This window comes from Elephas maximus, chromosome 11, assembly GCF_024166365.1.
Source record: "Elephas maximus indicus isolate mEleMax1 chromosome 11, mEleMax1 primary haplotype, whole genome shotgun sequence".
In the NCBI taxonomy this organism is placed as follows: Eukaryota; Metazoa; Chordata; class Mammalia; order Proboscidea; family Elephantidae; genus Elephas; species Elephas maximus.
In genome coordinates, this window is record NC_064829.1 from 95,933,672 (window position 1) to 95,950,649 (window position 16,978).

The 16,978-nt window shown below is 44.6% G+C and overlaps 1 protein-coding gene across 10 annotated transcripts in view; it reads right to left on the bottom strand.

The window, feature by feature from the left end:
• The window catches only part of LOC126086039 (zinc finger protein 615-like), a 158,221-nt gene that overhangs the window by 38,221 nt on the left and 103,022 nt on the right, over positions 1-16,978 (bottom strand). For 3 of the 10 annotated variants that reach the window (XM_049902028.1, XM_049902035.1, XM_049902039.1), the window contains exons 1-2: positions 12,827-13,094; positions 3,188-3,398 (exon numbers count right to left, since the gene is read on the bottom strand). The exons of 2 other annotated variants lie outside the window; for them this stretch is intronic. In XM_049902028.1, the coding sequence (XP_049757985.1) occupies positions 3,188-3,202 (15 nt within the window). In that variant the 5' untranslated portion in view covers positions 3,203-3,398; positions 12,827-13,094. Of the gene's footprint in view, positions 1-531; positions 550-3,187; positions 3,399-12,566; positions 13,095-16,978 lie in introns of those variants that run through there. 5 more of the 10 variants (XM_049902033.1, XM_049902044.1, XM_049902043.1 and 2 more) reach the window with 5 other exon arrangements.

A 16,978-nucleotide genomic window follows, 5' to 3' on the forward strand; every position in this document is an offset into this window, starting at 1 on the left:
TAGAGCTGACGCCCTGAATTTGGACATCTAGCCTTCTAAACTATGAGAAAATAAATTTCTGTTTGTTAAAAGCCACCCATTTATGGGATTCTGTTACAGCAGCACTAGACACCTAAGACAGGTCTAACCTAAGCATTTCATAGTTTCTGTAGAGATTCTTATACAGTAACAGAAAAGCAAAATTGAAAGCTCTAAGGACCGTGAAAAGTTCTGAACTATAAAAATGGCATGGCAGCAGTGGTTTCTGACCTTCTCTAACTTCACAATGGGGAAAGAGATACCAAGATCAACAGCTCAAGGTTGATTCCTGTGAGGTGGAGGTCAGACATGCCTTTCCTCATCAACCTTTTCACCAATTTTGACACCAACTGTCCCTCCCACAGCACTCTCTACTTTTCTGCTGGGTTTGATAATTCATTGCAGTGGCCACACAGAACTCAGAGGACCAGACTCACAGCTATGGAGTTTATTAGGGAAGTAACAATTCAGGTTGATGGAATGCTCAGAATACAGTTCTTTGATCAGGTCAACCTTTTCTTAGCTGTGTTGCAACCAGGTCTCTCTCTGGCTCTTGGCCCCTCAACCCAGCTTCTGCTCACACTGCCTCCAGCCCATCTTCTGGTTTTGCTGACTCTGCAACCATGGTTTCTCTGCTGCTACTTCTCACTGTCTTGCCATTTTTGGTGCTACAGCTCTCTCTGTCTCCTGGGTCTACGCGCAGGGATCCTGGGTCCAAAGGGTGCACTCTGCTCCAGTGTCTTCTTCCTGGTGGTAGTCAGGTCCTCCTCTGCTTTGGGATTAGCTCTCTTTTAAGCCTAGCTGGGAAAATTGACCAATCCCCTTCTTAGGGTTCCATACACCTTATTTCCATGGTCCCACCCATGTAAGGATGCCATGCACCTTATTTACATTATTAGCAAATCTATCCAATCCTCTTGATGGGCCACAAGCACTTCATTTGCAAAATCTCACACAGTCATTTGGTGGGAGTTACAAAAACTATGGCTAGAAGGGCCACATTAAGTAATTCACTGCACTGTAGGCCACCCCCTGGCTCTTCTAGCCATTGGCCTTTTCATACTTGAAGGTTAACTTCACCCTTCCAATCATATTTCCAGTCCAAAATAGTTACTAACAATTAGTCCTTCAGCAGGGCAATGGGTCCTCAGGGTGAGGTTGCTCAGGTCTGCTGCAGGAATCTACCTGATCTGGTCAGCCTTTCCAAAAGTCATCTCATCTTCACTCTTTCTGGCCTCTGACAAAATTTAACTGAGAGATCATTCCCTTGCTCTCATCCGCACAAGGTGTCAGCATAGCAAAACCTTTAAGGGACTTTAGGTATGGCCAGTGTATTCCAGTCCAGCAGCACCTCCCCATGTCCACTGTTTCACCTTATAGCTTCTACAATCACAGTTTTTATAATCATAGTTAACCTAACCCTGTTTACAATCATCACTCAGAGCTGAATCATATAATCCTATCAGCATCTTCTCCCACTCTGGCTATTTTAGAAAGACAAAAAAAAAAAAGAAAGAAAGAAACCTGTTGCCATCCAGTTGATTCTGACTCATAGCAACCCTACAGGACACAGCAGAACTCCCCAGTAGGGTTTCCAAGGAGCAGCTGGTGGATTTGAACTGACAAACTTTTGGTCAGCAGCCAAGTTCTTAACCACTGTGTCACCACTACTCCATTTAGAAAGACAAAGAGCATCTTAATTGCTCAGACTATTTTTAGAAACCAGAAACAGCCAAATTTAGTTCTTTGTCCCACAAGGATAACCTGAGTGCAGACTCAGTAGAGGATGTACATGCTTAAGCCTTGTCAGTTTATCACATTCTAAATTAGTTCATGTGAGACATCAATGCTTTGGGGAGAAAAGTATATTTAGATTTATACTTAATGTCACAGTAAAAAATAACTTTCTGAATTCTAATCAAAAGGGGGGAAATGCAGACCAGAGCTTAAAATTTTCATGGAATTCAGATTTTATGGAGTCATGGAGGATGGAAGAACTTCCAAAACTATTACCCTGAGATAATCTTTAAACATTAAACCAAAAAAATCCCCTGAAGTCTTCTTAAAACCAAAATTTGGTTTAGCTTAACTAGTAAAGAATGACTGCCTTGGGCATTATGCTCTTCTAAGATCTATCTATATGGGATCAAAGGAGCCCTGGTGAAACAGTGCTTAAGTACTTGGTTTCTAGCCAGACGGTTGACAGTTTGAATACACCAGCCGTCCCGCTGGAGAAAAGAAAGACATGACATTTGCTACAGTAAAGAGTTATAGCCTTGTAAACCCTTTGAGGCAGTTCTACTCTGTCCTCTACGGTTGCTAGGAGTCAGACTTGACTCAACAGCAATGGGTTTGGTTTGGTGGTTTGATATGGGGTCAATCTGACAACAGCAACTTGAACAATTAGATAGGAAACCTAGGTGGCAGTGAGTTTATGTTAATATGGGAAGAACAACTCAGAAAAGGAGGGTGAGAACAATTGCACAACTCGAAGAATGTAATCAATGTCACTGAATGGTACATGCAGAAACTGCTGAATTAGTGTTGTTCTTCTATGTATATTCTCAACAACAAAAATAAAATAAATTATTAAAAAAACCTTTCTGAATCCCTGGGTTACCTCATGTTGATCCCCTGATAAACTGCCACTGAGTTTGCTTGGTCTATTCCCACAGAAGCCTATGAGAAAATCTCTTTAACCACTCATAGGAAATCTGCTTCTATGTTTATGAGAAGGCTGCTGTTTGCGACACCATCTACTACATCACTGCTATGAAAAACCATCAGAGAAATTTCTGCAGACCTAAGTGTTATGCAATACTAACATCCCCGCTGAACTGGTCTGCTTTCTCCTAACAAAGCATATCACATGCTTATCATGTTTCTCTTGTGATGGCCATTGCAGATATCAGATGCAAGTTGACAGCTAATGTCACCCACAGGTCCTGTGCAGTCACATACTGTGTTTTAACATATATCACATAGATTGAATGATGAACACTATATTCCTGATCCTACATTGCCCGATTGTGAAGTATGAATCTAAGTTTATTTTGCCCCAGATCCTGCTACTCCCAATTTATAATCTTCTGTTTAATTGCACCAATTTCTACAGGGCTCTACAAATCCACTAGGCAATAAAGGAAAGAAAAGAACAAACTGAAGTCACCTGGGCCTGGATCATTTTCTTCTATATTTGGGAAATGGTCGCTAACTGGTATGCTCTGTATTTGTCTTTTCTAGATCAGATCTGAATGTCTGTTCAAAAATCTCGGTCTTCGGTCAAGGTATTCACAGAAATGGCGATGCCGAAGTCTTGGAATCTCTTCGTCCTTCCTTCACTTCATCCCTCTTTCTCCTGGGGAGCCAGGACCTATAGGCTGAAGAGAAAAGTAACTCTGAGCAGGCATTCCCTCTGGGCCTACATTTTCTCACTGCTGCTGTGCAAAAAAAAAAAACCAAACCCATTGCCACCGAGTCAATTCTGACTCATAGCGACCCTACAGGACAGAGCAGAACTGTACCACAGGGTTTCCAGGGAGCGCCTGGTGGATTCGAACTATGAACCTCTTGGTTAGCAGCTGTAGCACTTAACCACTCACCTTAAATTAAGGCTCCAAATTATCTACCTGTCCATTATTTAGTGCTTCAGAGGTTTTTACCTCTGAGGCAATCAAACACAGCAGCCTGAATGGGAAGTATGCGTTTGTTCTGTAAAGAGGAAGTAGAGTGACCCTGAAAGGGAATGTGGGAAGGGGAATAAGGACAGCAGGATACCTCAGCAGCAGAGGACATACAGACAGGTAGGACCTACACACTTTTCCTTTAAGCCACGTGTTCCCACGTACCTCTTCAAAAGTCTTTTTACATTCTCATGATCCACTGCAATTTAAAGAGCATCATGCTATGCAAATTATAAGCACTGTTGTGAAATGGTAGCTGCAGTAGAGTCGGAACCTGTCTAACTTCAGCGAAGATAGTGAACAGGATCAGCCCAAAGTTGATTCCCATGAGGTGGAGGTCAGACATAACTCCACTCTCCACCCGTCTTACCTATTCTGACACCAGCCATCCCTTCTACAGCACTCTAAACATCTCTGCTGGGTTTGATAATTTGGTGCGATAGCCACAGAGAACTCACCCACCACACTCACAATTATGAGCTTTATTAGGGAAGCACTAGGTTACAACTCAGGATCAGGATGAACAGGTTATGGCTTGGGTTCAGGATCAGGAAGCATGTAGGCAGTCTCTCCTTCAGTGCAAGACAGCTCTCTCAGCTCCTCTCAGCTGTGCAAGTAGGCCGTTCTCTCTGCCATGCACACCCGTGATGACAGGCCTCCTCTCAGTTCCCTGAGAACAGACTTATCTTGATCCCTGGAGGACAAGCTCCTCTTTGCCTCCCCTGGACAGGCTTCCTGTCTCAGCCCTTGTTCCCAGCTCATGCCTGGCTTCTACGCTGTTCGATCAAGTGTTACAAGCTCTTTAGCTCCATCAGTAAGTACCCAAAGGCACCCCACTCCACCAGTAAGTACCCAAAGGCACCCCACTCCACCAGTAAGCCTCAGCTTTTTTGCTCCTTGGGTCAGCAAGCCTAGCTTCCCCAAGTGCCTGGAGGCACCCCATTCCACCAACAATTTCCTACTAAAAGGCTCTCAGCTCTCTCAATTCAGGGTTGGCACACCCACCGTATCCACCTCACTCTGTGAGCTGGAGAGTCCGCTACACTGTCTCATGCTGGTCTCCTGGTCCTACAGCTGCCAGTTCTCTTGATGCGCTTCTCATCACCTCGCACCTCCTCCGGTGTTACAACTGTCTTCTGGGTCTCGGAAGTTCTCAGTACAGAGATGCACTCCACTCCTGGCTCTTCTTCTCGGTGGTAGTGAGGTCCTCCCTCTGCCCTGGGACTGGCTCTCTTTTTTAAGCCTAGCTAGATGTCAAAACTGACCAATCCCCTCATTAGGGTCCCATACACTTTATTTGCATGATCCCCCTCCCAAGGGGTTCCATGTACCTTATTCACATTATTAGTAGGCTGACAAATCCCCTTGGTGGGCCAAAATCACCTTATTTGCATAGTCCTACTGGTTTTGGGGTTTTTTACCCTATTGTTATGTGGGAGTCTCAAAGACTAGGCTAGAAGGGCCGTATTAAGTAATTCACTGCACTGAAACTGGGTAAGCTGTAAACAACTTGGTTTGATCCTTTCTGTCTAGTCCTGAGCTGTGGTCTGCCTTGTCATTGGTATGCATCTTGCAAGGATTGGTTAATACAATATGCAAATTAAGCTACTATTACTATGCAAATGAAGTGTCTGTGGCCCACCAAGGGGGGATTGATCAGTTTGTGGCTCTGGTGGGAGGGCCATGCTTTGAAATTGATGAAAAGTTTTTATATATATACAGCCAACCCCACAAAGGTTTCTCAGGCATGAAGCAGGAAGAAGAAGAAAGGAAAAAAGGCAAGAGAGAAGAAACAGAGAGAAAGGAGGGAAGGACATTCCTAAAAGTGCTATAACATAGGTTAAGGGCTTTAACACTGAAGACAGTGACAGGCCTGAAAGGGGCACAATGGCAGAGCCAGTGGCTACAAGCCCGGAAGGGGCCCTATGGCACAGTCAGTGCTGACAGATGGCAGGGGGCTAAGAGGAGCCTGTCCTGAGAGGGTGAGAAGCCTGTCCTCAGGGGACCAAGAGGAGCCACTCTTTTTTTTGGGGGGGGGGGGGGCGGATGTTTTCAGAATCTTTTATTTCCTACCCTTTTTTTAAAAAAAATAATTTTTATTGTGCTTTAAGTGAAAGTTTACAAATCAAGCCAGTCTCTCACACAAAAACCCACATACACCTTGCGAGAAGCCTCTCTTAAAGGGGCTGAGAAGAAGCTTGTCTTCAGGGGGCTGAAAGGAGCCTGTCCCGAGGGGCCTGAGAAAAAGCCTGTCTTCAGGGGGGCAAGAGGAGTCTATATTGAGCGAAGCGAGAATAGCCTGAGGTAGTCAATAGGAGCTGCCCTCAGGGGTCTTAGAGGAGCCTGTTTGCAGGGGGCCAAGAGGGGTCTGTCCTCAGGGTACTGAGAGGAAGCCTGTCCTAAGGGAGCTAAGAGGAGGCCTGCACGGCTGAAAGGGGCAGCATGGGTGAAAGGGGCGTGCACAGCAGACAGAACTGCCTGCTTATTTCCACAGCTGAGAGGACTGTCCTGCACTGAAGAAGGGAGACCTCACCTACATGCTTCCCAATCCTGATCTCGAGTTGTAGCCTGTTGATGGTGATCCCGGCTTGTACCCTGTCACTTCCTTAGTAAGCCACTTAACTCTAACTATGGTCTGTGAGTTCTGTGTGGCCATTTCGAAGGATTATAGAACCCAGAAGAGAAGTAGAGAGTGCCACGGGAGGCACGGTTTGCTTCAGAATTGGTAAAAAGGTTGGAGAGTGGAAGTATGCCTGACCTACATCTCATAGGAATGAGCTTTGGGCTGACGGTGATTCTCATTATGCCCTATGAAGTCAGACAGTTCTCACACCGTTACTACTACAAGTACACATTATGTTTTAAATCATGCAAATATCAGTGTTTTACATTTAAAATAAAATTGGTGTTACCAGATCACTAGTATGAGTTCTTGGACTTAAATGCTTTCATTACTAAAAAAGAGAGAAAGGAAAGAGATCAGAAGGATGGGAGGTCAGAAGGAACAAAGAAAATGAGTTATAACTACAAATTTAATACAGTACAACTTGAGATAGCTGGAACCTGGGTAAGACAGACACTTGTCAGAGAAGGAAAACGCAAATATTTCCCACTAATATAGAACAAAAGAAAAGTAATAAGGCTGCACTCTGTCAAAGGTGGAAAACCTGCGTGACCCGGAAAAACAAGACAGTCCTCTCAAGTTCCAGCTCTCACAGGTTTCATCGTACCAAAAACATAATATGCGGAATTTGGCAACCTTGTTTGTTCAGATATAGTTCCTGGCATCACAGTTCAATATTTTAGGTATTGTGCTTCACCTAATGTACAAAATAACCCTGAGGGAGGCATTTTTTTTTTTCCTCTTTTTTGCTAAAGAGGAAACAGACACACGTCATGCAAATCATACAGTGAGCAAGAGGCAGAATCAGGATTGAAAAATGAGATTCATTACTTGTAAACAAGATGTTTGCTCATCAAGTAAACAAAGGAGCAACTACAAGCATAGGAGCAGAACTCCAGTTAATTTTCTGTAGAAGCAGTCAGAGGGTAGGTGTAAAAACGGTAAGGTAGTAGCCTGGGACCTCCTCTAAACTTAACAAGGGGGAAAGAAATCTCAATAGCCCAAGGCTGATTCCTGTGAGGTGAAGGTCAGGCATACCTCCACTCCCCCAATCTTTTTAACAATTCTGATACTAGCCCTCTCTACCACGGGACTTTCTACTTCTCTGCTGGGTTCAATAATTCATTGTAATGGTCACACAGAACTCACAGAAAACACTCACAATTATGGGTTTTACTACGAAAGGAGCAGGTTACAATTCAGGATCAGAAACAACTCAGGATACAGTTCTTCAATCAGGTCAGCCTCTTCTCAGCCATGCCGGCAGGCAGGCCTCTCTCTCCAGCCCTCTTGGCCCCTTGGCCCGAACACTGCCCAGATTTGGCAAGTGTTACAAATCTCTTTAGCTCTACCAATAAGCGATCACACCACTTATTCCCCTCCACCAATAAGGGCATCTCACACTGCCAGTAAGCCTTGGCCCAAAGGCCCCCAGCTCTCTCGATGCATGGGTCAGCAAGCCTAGCTCCGTCAACAAGTGCCCAGAGGCACCCCACTCTGCCAGAAAGCCTCCTGCCCAAAGGCGCTCAGCTCTCTCACTCCATGGGTCAGCACACCCATTGTAGCTGCCTCATTCCGTGAGCCAGGAGCCCACAGCACCGTCTTCACCAGAATACTAGTTCTGCTGTTGCTGGTTCTCTGCCATGCTTGCCACTGCTTCTCACTGTTCTGTGCCATCTCCAGTGTTACAGCACTTTGTCTCCTGGGTCTAGGACAGCGGTACAGTGAATTACTTAATACGGCCCTTCCAGTCATGGTCTCTGTAACTCACAACAGATGGATGGGTGGGTCAAGCAAATGAGGTGCTTGTGGCCCACCAACGGGAATGGACAGCTTGCTGATAATGCAAATTAAGTGCATGGCACCCGTATTGGGGAGGGACCATGCAAATAAGGTGTATGGAACCCTAACAAGGGGATTGGTCAGTTTTGCCATCCCGGTAGGCTTAAAATGAGCCATCCCAGATACGGGAAGAGAAGATCGCACCACTACCAAGAAGGAAGAGCCAGGAGTGGTGCATGTCTTTTGGATATGGTATCCCTGTTCCGAGAACCTCCTTGACCCGGGAAACAGAGAAAGAGAGAGAGAGCACCGTTAATGCCAGAGGTGGCAAGAAGCAGCAGCAGCAACAGAGGCAGCACAACCTGGAGCCCGGCAGGAGATGGTGCAGTAGGTGTGCTGACCTATGGAGCAAGAAAGCTGAGTACCTTTGGGCAAGAGGCTTGCTAGTAGAATAGGTGCCTCCAGGCATTTGGTGGAGCTAGATTTGCAGAACTACTGAGCTAGAGCTGAGTCCCTTCAGGCTGAGGCTTACTGGCAGAGTGGGGTGCCTGTGGGCACTGATCAGTAGAGCTAAAAGAGCTTTTTAACACTTGCCCAAGCAGGGCAGAGGCCAGGCCAAGGGGCTGAGGGCCAGAGAGAGACTTGAATGTGGGCATGGCTGTGAAAAGGACGAATTGATTGAAGAACGGTATCCTGAGGATTCTTGAACCTGAATTGTAACCTCCTTCTTCCCTAATAAACCCCGTAACTGCAAGCATGGTCTGTAAATTCTGTGTGGCCACTGCAATGAATTATTGAACCCAGCAGAAAAAGAGAGAGTGCTGTGAGAGGGACAGTTTGTAACAGAATTGGTAAAAAGGTTGGAGAGAGGAGGCATATCTGACCTCTGCCTCATAGGAATCAGTCTTGGGCTGTTGATCTTGAATCTCCTTCCCCCTTGTGAAGTTAGAGGAGGTCAGATGCGTCCACCATGACATTTTTACAACGAAATTCTCAGCACAGGGATCCTGGGTCCAAAGGACGGCTCCATTCCTAGTTCTTCTTCTTGGTGGTAATAGGTCCTCCCCTCTCTGCTAATTTCTCTCTCCGTTTATTTCTTGTAATATAAAAGGTATGACTCAAGTAAGGGTGCGACTTCAATAAGGGTGGTAATGGAGATGAATGGGGTATGGGTGGTGTCTTGAGTTACACCCTCTAGTAAGGTATCGACTCAAGATATATCCCACCCTGATCAATGGACACTCACTCCCAGATGGGACCATAACCACAGGCATAGGGGCTAGGATTTATAACATACCACAAAATGGAGGATAATTACATCAGATCACAAAATGGAGGATGACTACATCATCTGACACATAATTTTAACCATCACAGGTTCCATACATCTTATTTGCATAATCCCACACAAACATTGTGTGGAAGTCACAAAGAATATGGCTGGAAGGGCCATATTAAGTAATTCCCTGCACTGCAGCATTATTTAAAGAAGCATTTAGGGGGAAGTAACAGGCTTTTTTTTTTTTTTTTTTAACAGGCTACAATTCAGGATCAGGAACAACTTGGAAATAACTAGATACAACTCAGGATACAATTCTTCAACCAGGACAGCTTCCAACCAAGACAGCTCTCAGTTTCTAGTTGGCTGTCCCCAAAGGCAGGCCTCAACTAACAGGGTAGAACTAAGGGATCAGGATCAGGAAGCATGTAGGGAAAGTCTCCCTTTTTCAATGCAAGACAGCTCTCAGTTCGCCTCAGACATGCAGGCCTCCTCTCTCAGACCTTGGCCTGGCCTCTGCCCTGCTCGGGCAAGTGTTATAAAGCTCTTTTAGCTCCACTTATAAGTGGTCAGAGGCACCCCAGTCCACCAGGAAGCCTCCTGCCTGAAGGCTCTCAGCTCTCTTACTCCATGGGTTGGCACACCCACTGTAGCTACCTTGTTGGGAAACCCATCGCCCCATCTCATGCTGGTCTCCTAGTTCTGCTGTTGCTATTTCTCTGCCCCGCTTGCCGCCACTTCTCACCATCTCATGCCTTCTCCTATATTACAGCTCTCTCTGTCTCCTGGGTCTAGAAGGTTCTCAGTGCGGGGACCCTGGGTCCAAAAGATGCGTTCTACTCCTGGCTTTTCTTCTAAAAACAGTGTGAGAGAGGCATCTGACCGCCTCTAACTTCACAAGGCGAAGGAGGAGGAAGGAGAATCAAGATCAACAGCTCAAGGCTGATTCTAAGTCAGACATGTCTCCTGTCTCTGCGATCCTTACCAGTTCTGATACCAACCATCCCTCCCACGGTACTCTCTACTTCTCTGCCGGGTTTAATAATTCATTGCAATGGCCACACAGAACTCGCAGACAGTACTCAAAATTATGTAGTTTATTAGGGAAGTAACAGGTTACAATTCAAGTTCAGGAATGCTCAGGATACAGTTCTTCTATCAGGACAGCCTCTTCCCAGCAGGTGCCACAAGCACACCTCTCTGTGGCTCCTCAGCCTCTGCCCTGCTCAGGCAAGCGTTACAAATCTCTTTTAGCTCTGCCAGTAAGTGCCCAGAGGCACCTTACTCTACCAGCGAGCCTCCTGCCCAAAGCCACTCTACTCAGCTTTCTCTCTCTGTGGGCCAGCAAGCCCACCATGTGATCTCCTGCCAGTCTCTCCTGCTGCCATTTCTCTGCCACCACTTCTCACTGTCCTCAGTATTACAGCTGTCTCAGTTTCCTGATTCCTGGAGCGTCTCACCCAGAGATCACAGGTCCAAAGGACAGGCTCTGCTCTTGGCCCTTCTTCCTTGGTGATGGTGAGAGCCTCTCTTTTTCTACCTCTCACATGGTTCGTTTTAAGCCTAACAGGGTGACAAAATGGACCAATCCCCTCTTTAGGGTTCCATACGCTATGTTAGCATGATCCCACCCAAGCATTTGATGGGACATTTATAACACCATGGTGAGAAAGGCCACACAAAAGTGATCCATAGCACTGTAGTGGTAGTGAGGTCACCATTTTTTAACTCTAGAGTTGGCTCTCTTTTTAAGCCTAATGAGATGGCAAAACTGACCAATTCCCTTGTTAGGATTTCATACACCTTATTTGCACGGTCCCTACCCCCAAAGGGTTCCATGCACAGTATTTGCACTTTTAGCTGGCTGGTGAACCCCCTTGGTGGGCCACAAGTACCTTATTTGCATAGCCTCACCCAATAATTTTGTGGGAGTCACAAGACTATGCATGGCTACAAGGGCCATATTAAGTAATTCACTACACTGCAGCCAGCAACAGAAAAGACAGATTCATGGACAGAGGGCTGTGTAGATGGTTAGATAACAGGTAGAGCTAGTCTAATACAATGTTAACAGCAAAATCTATGATGGGTATATGGATGGGAGCTTCAAAATTCTGTCCATATTTCTGCAGGTTTGAACATTTTCATAATGAAATGCTGGGTATAGGTAAAGATATAATAATAAGAGTTTAGTAGGGTGACCAAACATAAAGTAAATACTTAAAATTTTTTTTATGCTATTGAAAATAAAGAAAAAAGTCAGAAAATAGTAACACATTTACAATTACAACAAAAGTAAATTATCTAGATTTAAGATGAAAGGCAGAGAAACAAGATCATGGGTAAATGGATAATCATCAAGTGTTCCCACAAATGACAACTATTTTAAATACTTCATCTCTATCCAAATGTACACAATTAAAATAAGTCTACTCATAATATCATCAGTTCACACATTAAAAAATAAAAGCTTTTGGAACTTTTAGTACTAATAATTTGCAACTTGGAAATGTTTATTTTACATAAATAAAGTGAAAAAGGAAATCACAGTATTGTTTACTCAGTTTATCTGAATTATGAATCTTAAGCACCTAACATAAAAGCCTAATGTTCAAATAAATATACTATAAATTTTGCAAGGGTTATCTTTGGGAAACAATTTAGGATGGTAGAGAAGTTATTTTACTTGTGTCAGAAAGAACCTGAAAAAAACTACATATCTGAGAAATATGCTGTAAATCTGCAGCAACAAGGATAAAAACTGCATCTTTAGAAGGCACATTACTTTTAGATACGTTGAATCATACATCTTCTGAAAAACGTTCATTCTTAAGGATTCAAGAGTATATGGGAACAAAAGGGTTTTTAAAAAATTATTTTATTATTGTTGTTGAGGAATCATAGGGGATTTCAAAATTAGTCTTCGAGAGGGGTCTTGGACCTGAAGGGCTGACGGGGAATGTTAGTATCCATCAAGTCTGTTCCAGCATCCAAGATGGGGAGGTGAAGCCACGCCCCAGCCATGGGACCTGAGCCTCTAAAGATTCAGCCCTGCACCCGACTGTAACACAAACCACCACCACCCCGAATTAATTCCAAAACCTGGACCAGAAAGTCCTGTACGTGGACCCCAAAATAGCTTCTCCATCATTTACCCCAAAGAGAACCCGAACCATATTACCTGTTCGTTGACAAACACCACCTCTCCAGTTCTCAATCACTGAGCCCCACACGCAGAATAAACCTCAAGAACCCCAAAATCTGATCTCGAGACCGTCCGTCGTTCATTTATGGGAATCTTAAATCACCAGCCACAACAGTCCCTCATGACTGACGTCAAAGACATCCCCATCACCTACCTCCCATTACGGACTACTTAGCACTCCCCCGACGGTCTCCCACATACAATACCCAATACGGGCGCCGATACATCCCTCTCACCCTGTTTCACGTAGCGACCCCAACGACTTGAAATAATTTTCTTCACACAGCACAGGGACCAATCAGAGGCCGAAATTACTTTCCTGAAGTTCGCGCACTGTTAGCCTCACAGCCCAGCTTATTCAGCGGCGTACGGTGGCCAACGAGGGTCTAAAGGCTTTGGAAGAAAGAGACAATTAGATTCCCGGCCTTTCTTTAGAGGTAATGTGTCCGCGCCTCCTTTGCAATGGTCCAACGTGGGCGGCCATCTTTGAATATCTGACGTACAAGAGGCAAAGCCATTAATACGTCAAGGGACAGCTGGTTATGGTCCGTTTCCTTAGCGCCTCAACCTTTGCGGAAATGGATCGAAGTTCACAAGCTCAAGCTTACACAAGTCAAAAATGGTATGGGGGTAAATCCCTTTCATCGAACCAGGTGGAAAAGAAAGATGATCGCGACATTTATCCACTTTATACAAAGGCTGGGAAGAGCGCCTTTGGGTAACCAGCTGATAAAGACAGGCAGGCATTTTCTAGAGCAAAGTGGCTTATAAGAAGCGGCTTTTAAAAACAAAACAGGGTTTGGAGAACGTCTGACTGTACAGGAATGAAGGTTACCGAAATTTTTAGAAACCACTTAAGAAAAAGGATGTGAACACCATGATACCATTTATGTATATTTTTTACCATTTAATGGAAAACCTGGTGGTGTAGTGGTTAAGAACTAAGGTTGCTAACCGAAAGGTTGGCAGTTCAAATCCACCAGCTCCTTGGAAGCCCTATGGGGCAATTCTACTCTGTTCTTTAGGGTTGCTATGAGTCCAAATCAACTGGATGGCAATGGGTTTGGTTTGATTTTTACCATTTAATAGGAAATCATGTATATCACATGTGTAGAAAAGGTGTAAAAATATGGAAAGAACCATGCACAGCAAATTAAGTACTACGACTACCTGGGCAAAGAGAGAGCCAGATTAGAATAAGAAGGCTTCAAGTCCACATGAAGCGTTTCATTGAGAAGTATGAAACAGTAGTGGAAACATTTTGATATCTGTCAAATCTGGGTGGTGGTGTTCCATGGATGCATGCTATATAGCTTTATGCAGTTTTGAAATGCCTCACGATATATTAAACTGTAAAGACACCAAACAAGTCAGGAACAAGTCTAGAGTACCACTCACCATTACTTTTATTCAACATTGAACTGGATGTCCTAGGCAATGCAGTAATTAAGAAAAATCCCCAAATATAAAGAGATCTTAAAGGGAATGAGAAAGATGGCTAACTTAAAAATGTAAAAAATAAACAGGTGTAAAAATGGTGTGGTGGAGGCATTTGACTTCTAATACACCAGAGGGGAGAGAATCATTATCAGCACCAACAGCCCAAGGCTGGTTGCTCTGAGGCAGAGGTCAGAAACGCTTCTGCCCTAAAATCTTTTTTACCAATTCTGACACCACCTGTCCCTCCCAAAGCACTGTTTCTTTGCTGGGTTCGATAATTCGTTGCAATGGCCTCGCAGAACACATACAGCATACTGTTATTAGGGAACTAAAAGGATACATTTCAAGTTCAGGAATGCCCAGGATACAGTTCTTCAGTCAGAACAGTCTCTTCTCAGCGGTGCCATAGGCAGGTAGCCCTCTCCCTGACCTTTGGCCCCTCAGCCCCTTGGCCTAGCTTCTGCCTGCTCTGGCAAGTGTTACAAAGCTCTTTTAGCTCCACTAATAGGTGCCCAGAGGCCCCACTCCACCAGCAAACCTCCTGCCCAAAGGTGCTCAGTTCTCTCACTCCGTGGGTCAGCACAACCACAGTGCCATCTCCTGCCACTCTCCTGGCTCTGCTGCCTCTGCTCCCAGCATTTCTCTGCCACCACTTCTCACCATCTCTGGTGTTACAGCTCTCTGTCTTGGTCTCCTGCTTCTAGGAAATTTTCAGCACAGGGATCCTGGGTCCAAAGGATGTGCTCCACTCCTGGCTCCTCTTTCTTGGTGGTCATGAGATGCCCCCTGTCCACCTCTGGGATGGCTCATTTTAAGCCTAGCAAGATATCAAAACTGACCAGTTCCTTCATTAGGGTTCCATACACCTTATTTGGATGGTCCCACTTCCACAAGGGTGCCATGCACCTTATTTGCATTATTAACAAGCTATCCAATCCCCTTGGTGGGCCATAAGCACTTCATTCCCGTAGTCCCACCTAGTCATTTGTTGGGAGTTACAAAGACTATGGCAAGAAGGGTAATATTAAGTAATTCACTGCACCACAGGCCACCCCCTGGCTCTTCTAGCCATTAGTCCTTTGATGCTTGAAGGATTAATTTCTACTTCCACACCATTTTACCAGTGCAAAACAGTCATTAACAATTAGTCCCTTCAGTAGGGAAAAGAGTCTCAGGGTGAGATTACTCAGGTACCAGCTGTTCAGGTACCCACCCAATCTAGTCAGGTTCTCCAAAATTAGTCTCAGCTTCACCCTCTCTGGCCTCTGATAAACTTTAACTGAGGGAAGATTATCCCTTTGCTCTGAGCCTCACGAGGTATCAGCATAGCAAAATCTTTAAGGGACATTAGGTTGGGCCACTGTACTCCAGTCCAGCAGTGCCCCCCCCTTAACTCATACCTTCACAGTAACTACTTCTACATTACAGTTTTTTACAATCACAATTAACCCTGCTAACAATCAGCATTCAAAATTGAATCATATAATCCTATCAGCACCTTTCCCCACCTTCTCTTCCCCAGACCCATCAGGAAAAAAGGAAACTATTTAGTGGGGTCCTCACTTGTCCCCATCATTTTGAGTGTCAGCACACTCACAGAAGTGTGTGAGCCAGCCACTTCATGCCTCCATCTCCCCCGTTTCAGATAGCCTATGTTTAAATTGCCCATCCCTATCAAAACAGTGCAAACCCTGGTGGTGCTGTGGTTGAGAGCTATGGCTGCTAACCAAAAGGTAAGCAGTTCTAATCCACCAGGCACTCCTTGGAAACCGTATGGGGCAGTTCTACTCTGTCCTATAAGGTCGCTATAAATCGGAATCGACCACAGTGGGTTTTTAAAATCAAAACAGTAATCTGTGGAGACAAACATATTCCTTGCTCTGAACATCTTCTGTTCAGCTTGGAACTTTGAGCATCTACAACCATAAGCAAAATCCAGTCCAGAGCAAGTCTTCAAATTGAAGCAATTTTACCAGCTCACAGTGTCAAAAACCTTTCTCTTTCCTTGGTTGGATTTTGGTCAGCTCATCCCAGAAATTGATGAAATACCAATTGAGATGTTTCAACAAATGGATGCAGTGCTGGAAGTGCTCACTTGTCTATGCCAAGAAATTTGAAAGACAGCTACTTGGCCAACTAACTGGAACAGATCCATATTTATGCCTATCCCAAAGAAAAGTGATCCAATGAAATGGAGAAATTATGGAGCAATATCATTAATATCACACACAAGTAAAATTTTGCTGAGGATCACTCAAAATTGGCAGCAGCAATACATTGACAGGGAACTGCCAGAAATTCAGGCTGGATTCAGAAGAAGACATGGAACCAGGGATATCATAGCTGATGTCAGATGGATCCCGGCTGAAAGCCAGTGTTTCTTTCAGGCAAATCCTAGTTTCCCTCTTAGCATATCCAATCAAGTATTGGCTGAAAGTGGAGTTACACCCTGTTTGTAATCTGTAATACCCAACATTCATATCCATCATACATTTTAGCTCTGTTTTACAACATGAGGTAGAAGAAACATTCAATATCCATTTTTCACGCAGATAAACACAAAACCCTAAACACAAAACCCTTTTTAAAACATTCTAGTTTCATCTTCTCCACACCTTGACTATCTTCCCATTCATATGCTTATGGTCTTGGGCCTCCAACTGGATGGAACCAGAATACCCTTGCCCCCTATCAATCACCCTGCTTATCTTGCGTGGCTTTTGCCCAAAGCCACTCCAGATGCAGCTTTTCTCTCCTCAAACCAAACCAAACCAAACTATTGCTCTCAAGGCAATTCTAAATCATATGAACTCTATAGGACAAAGTAGAACAGCCCCATAGGGTTTCTGAGGCTATAGATCTTTACAAGAGCAGGCCATCACATCTTTCTCCCATGGAATGGCTGGTGGGTTTGAACTGCCTACCTTTTGGTTAGCAGCTGAGCTCTT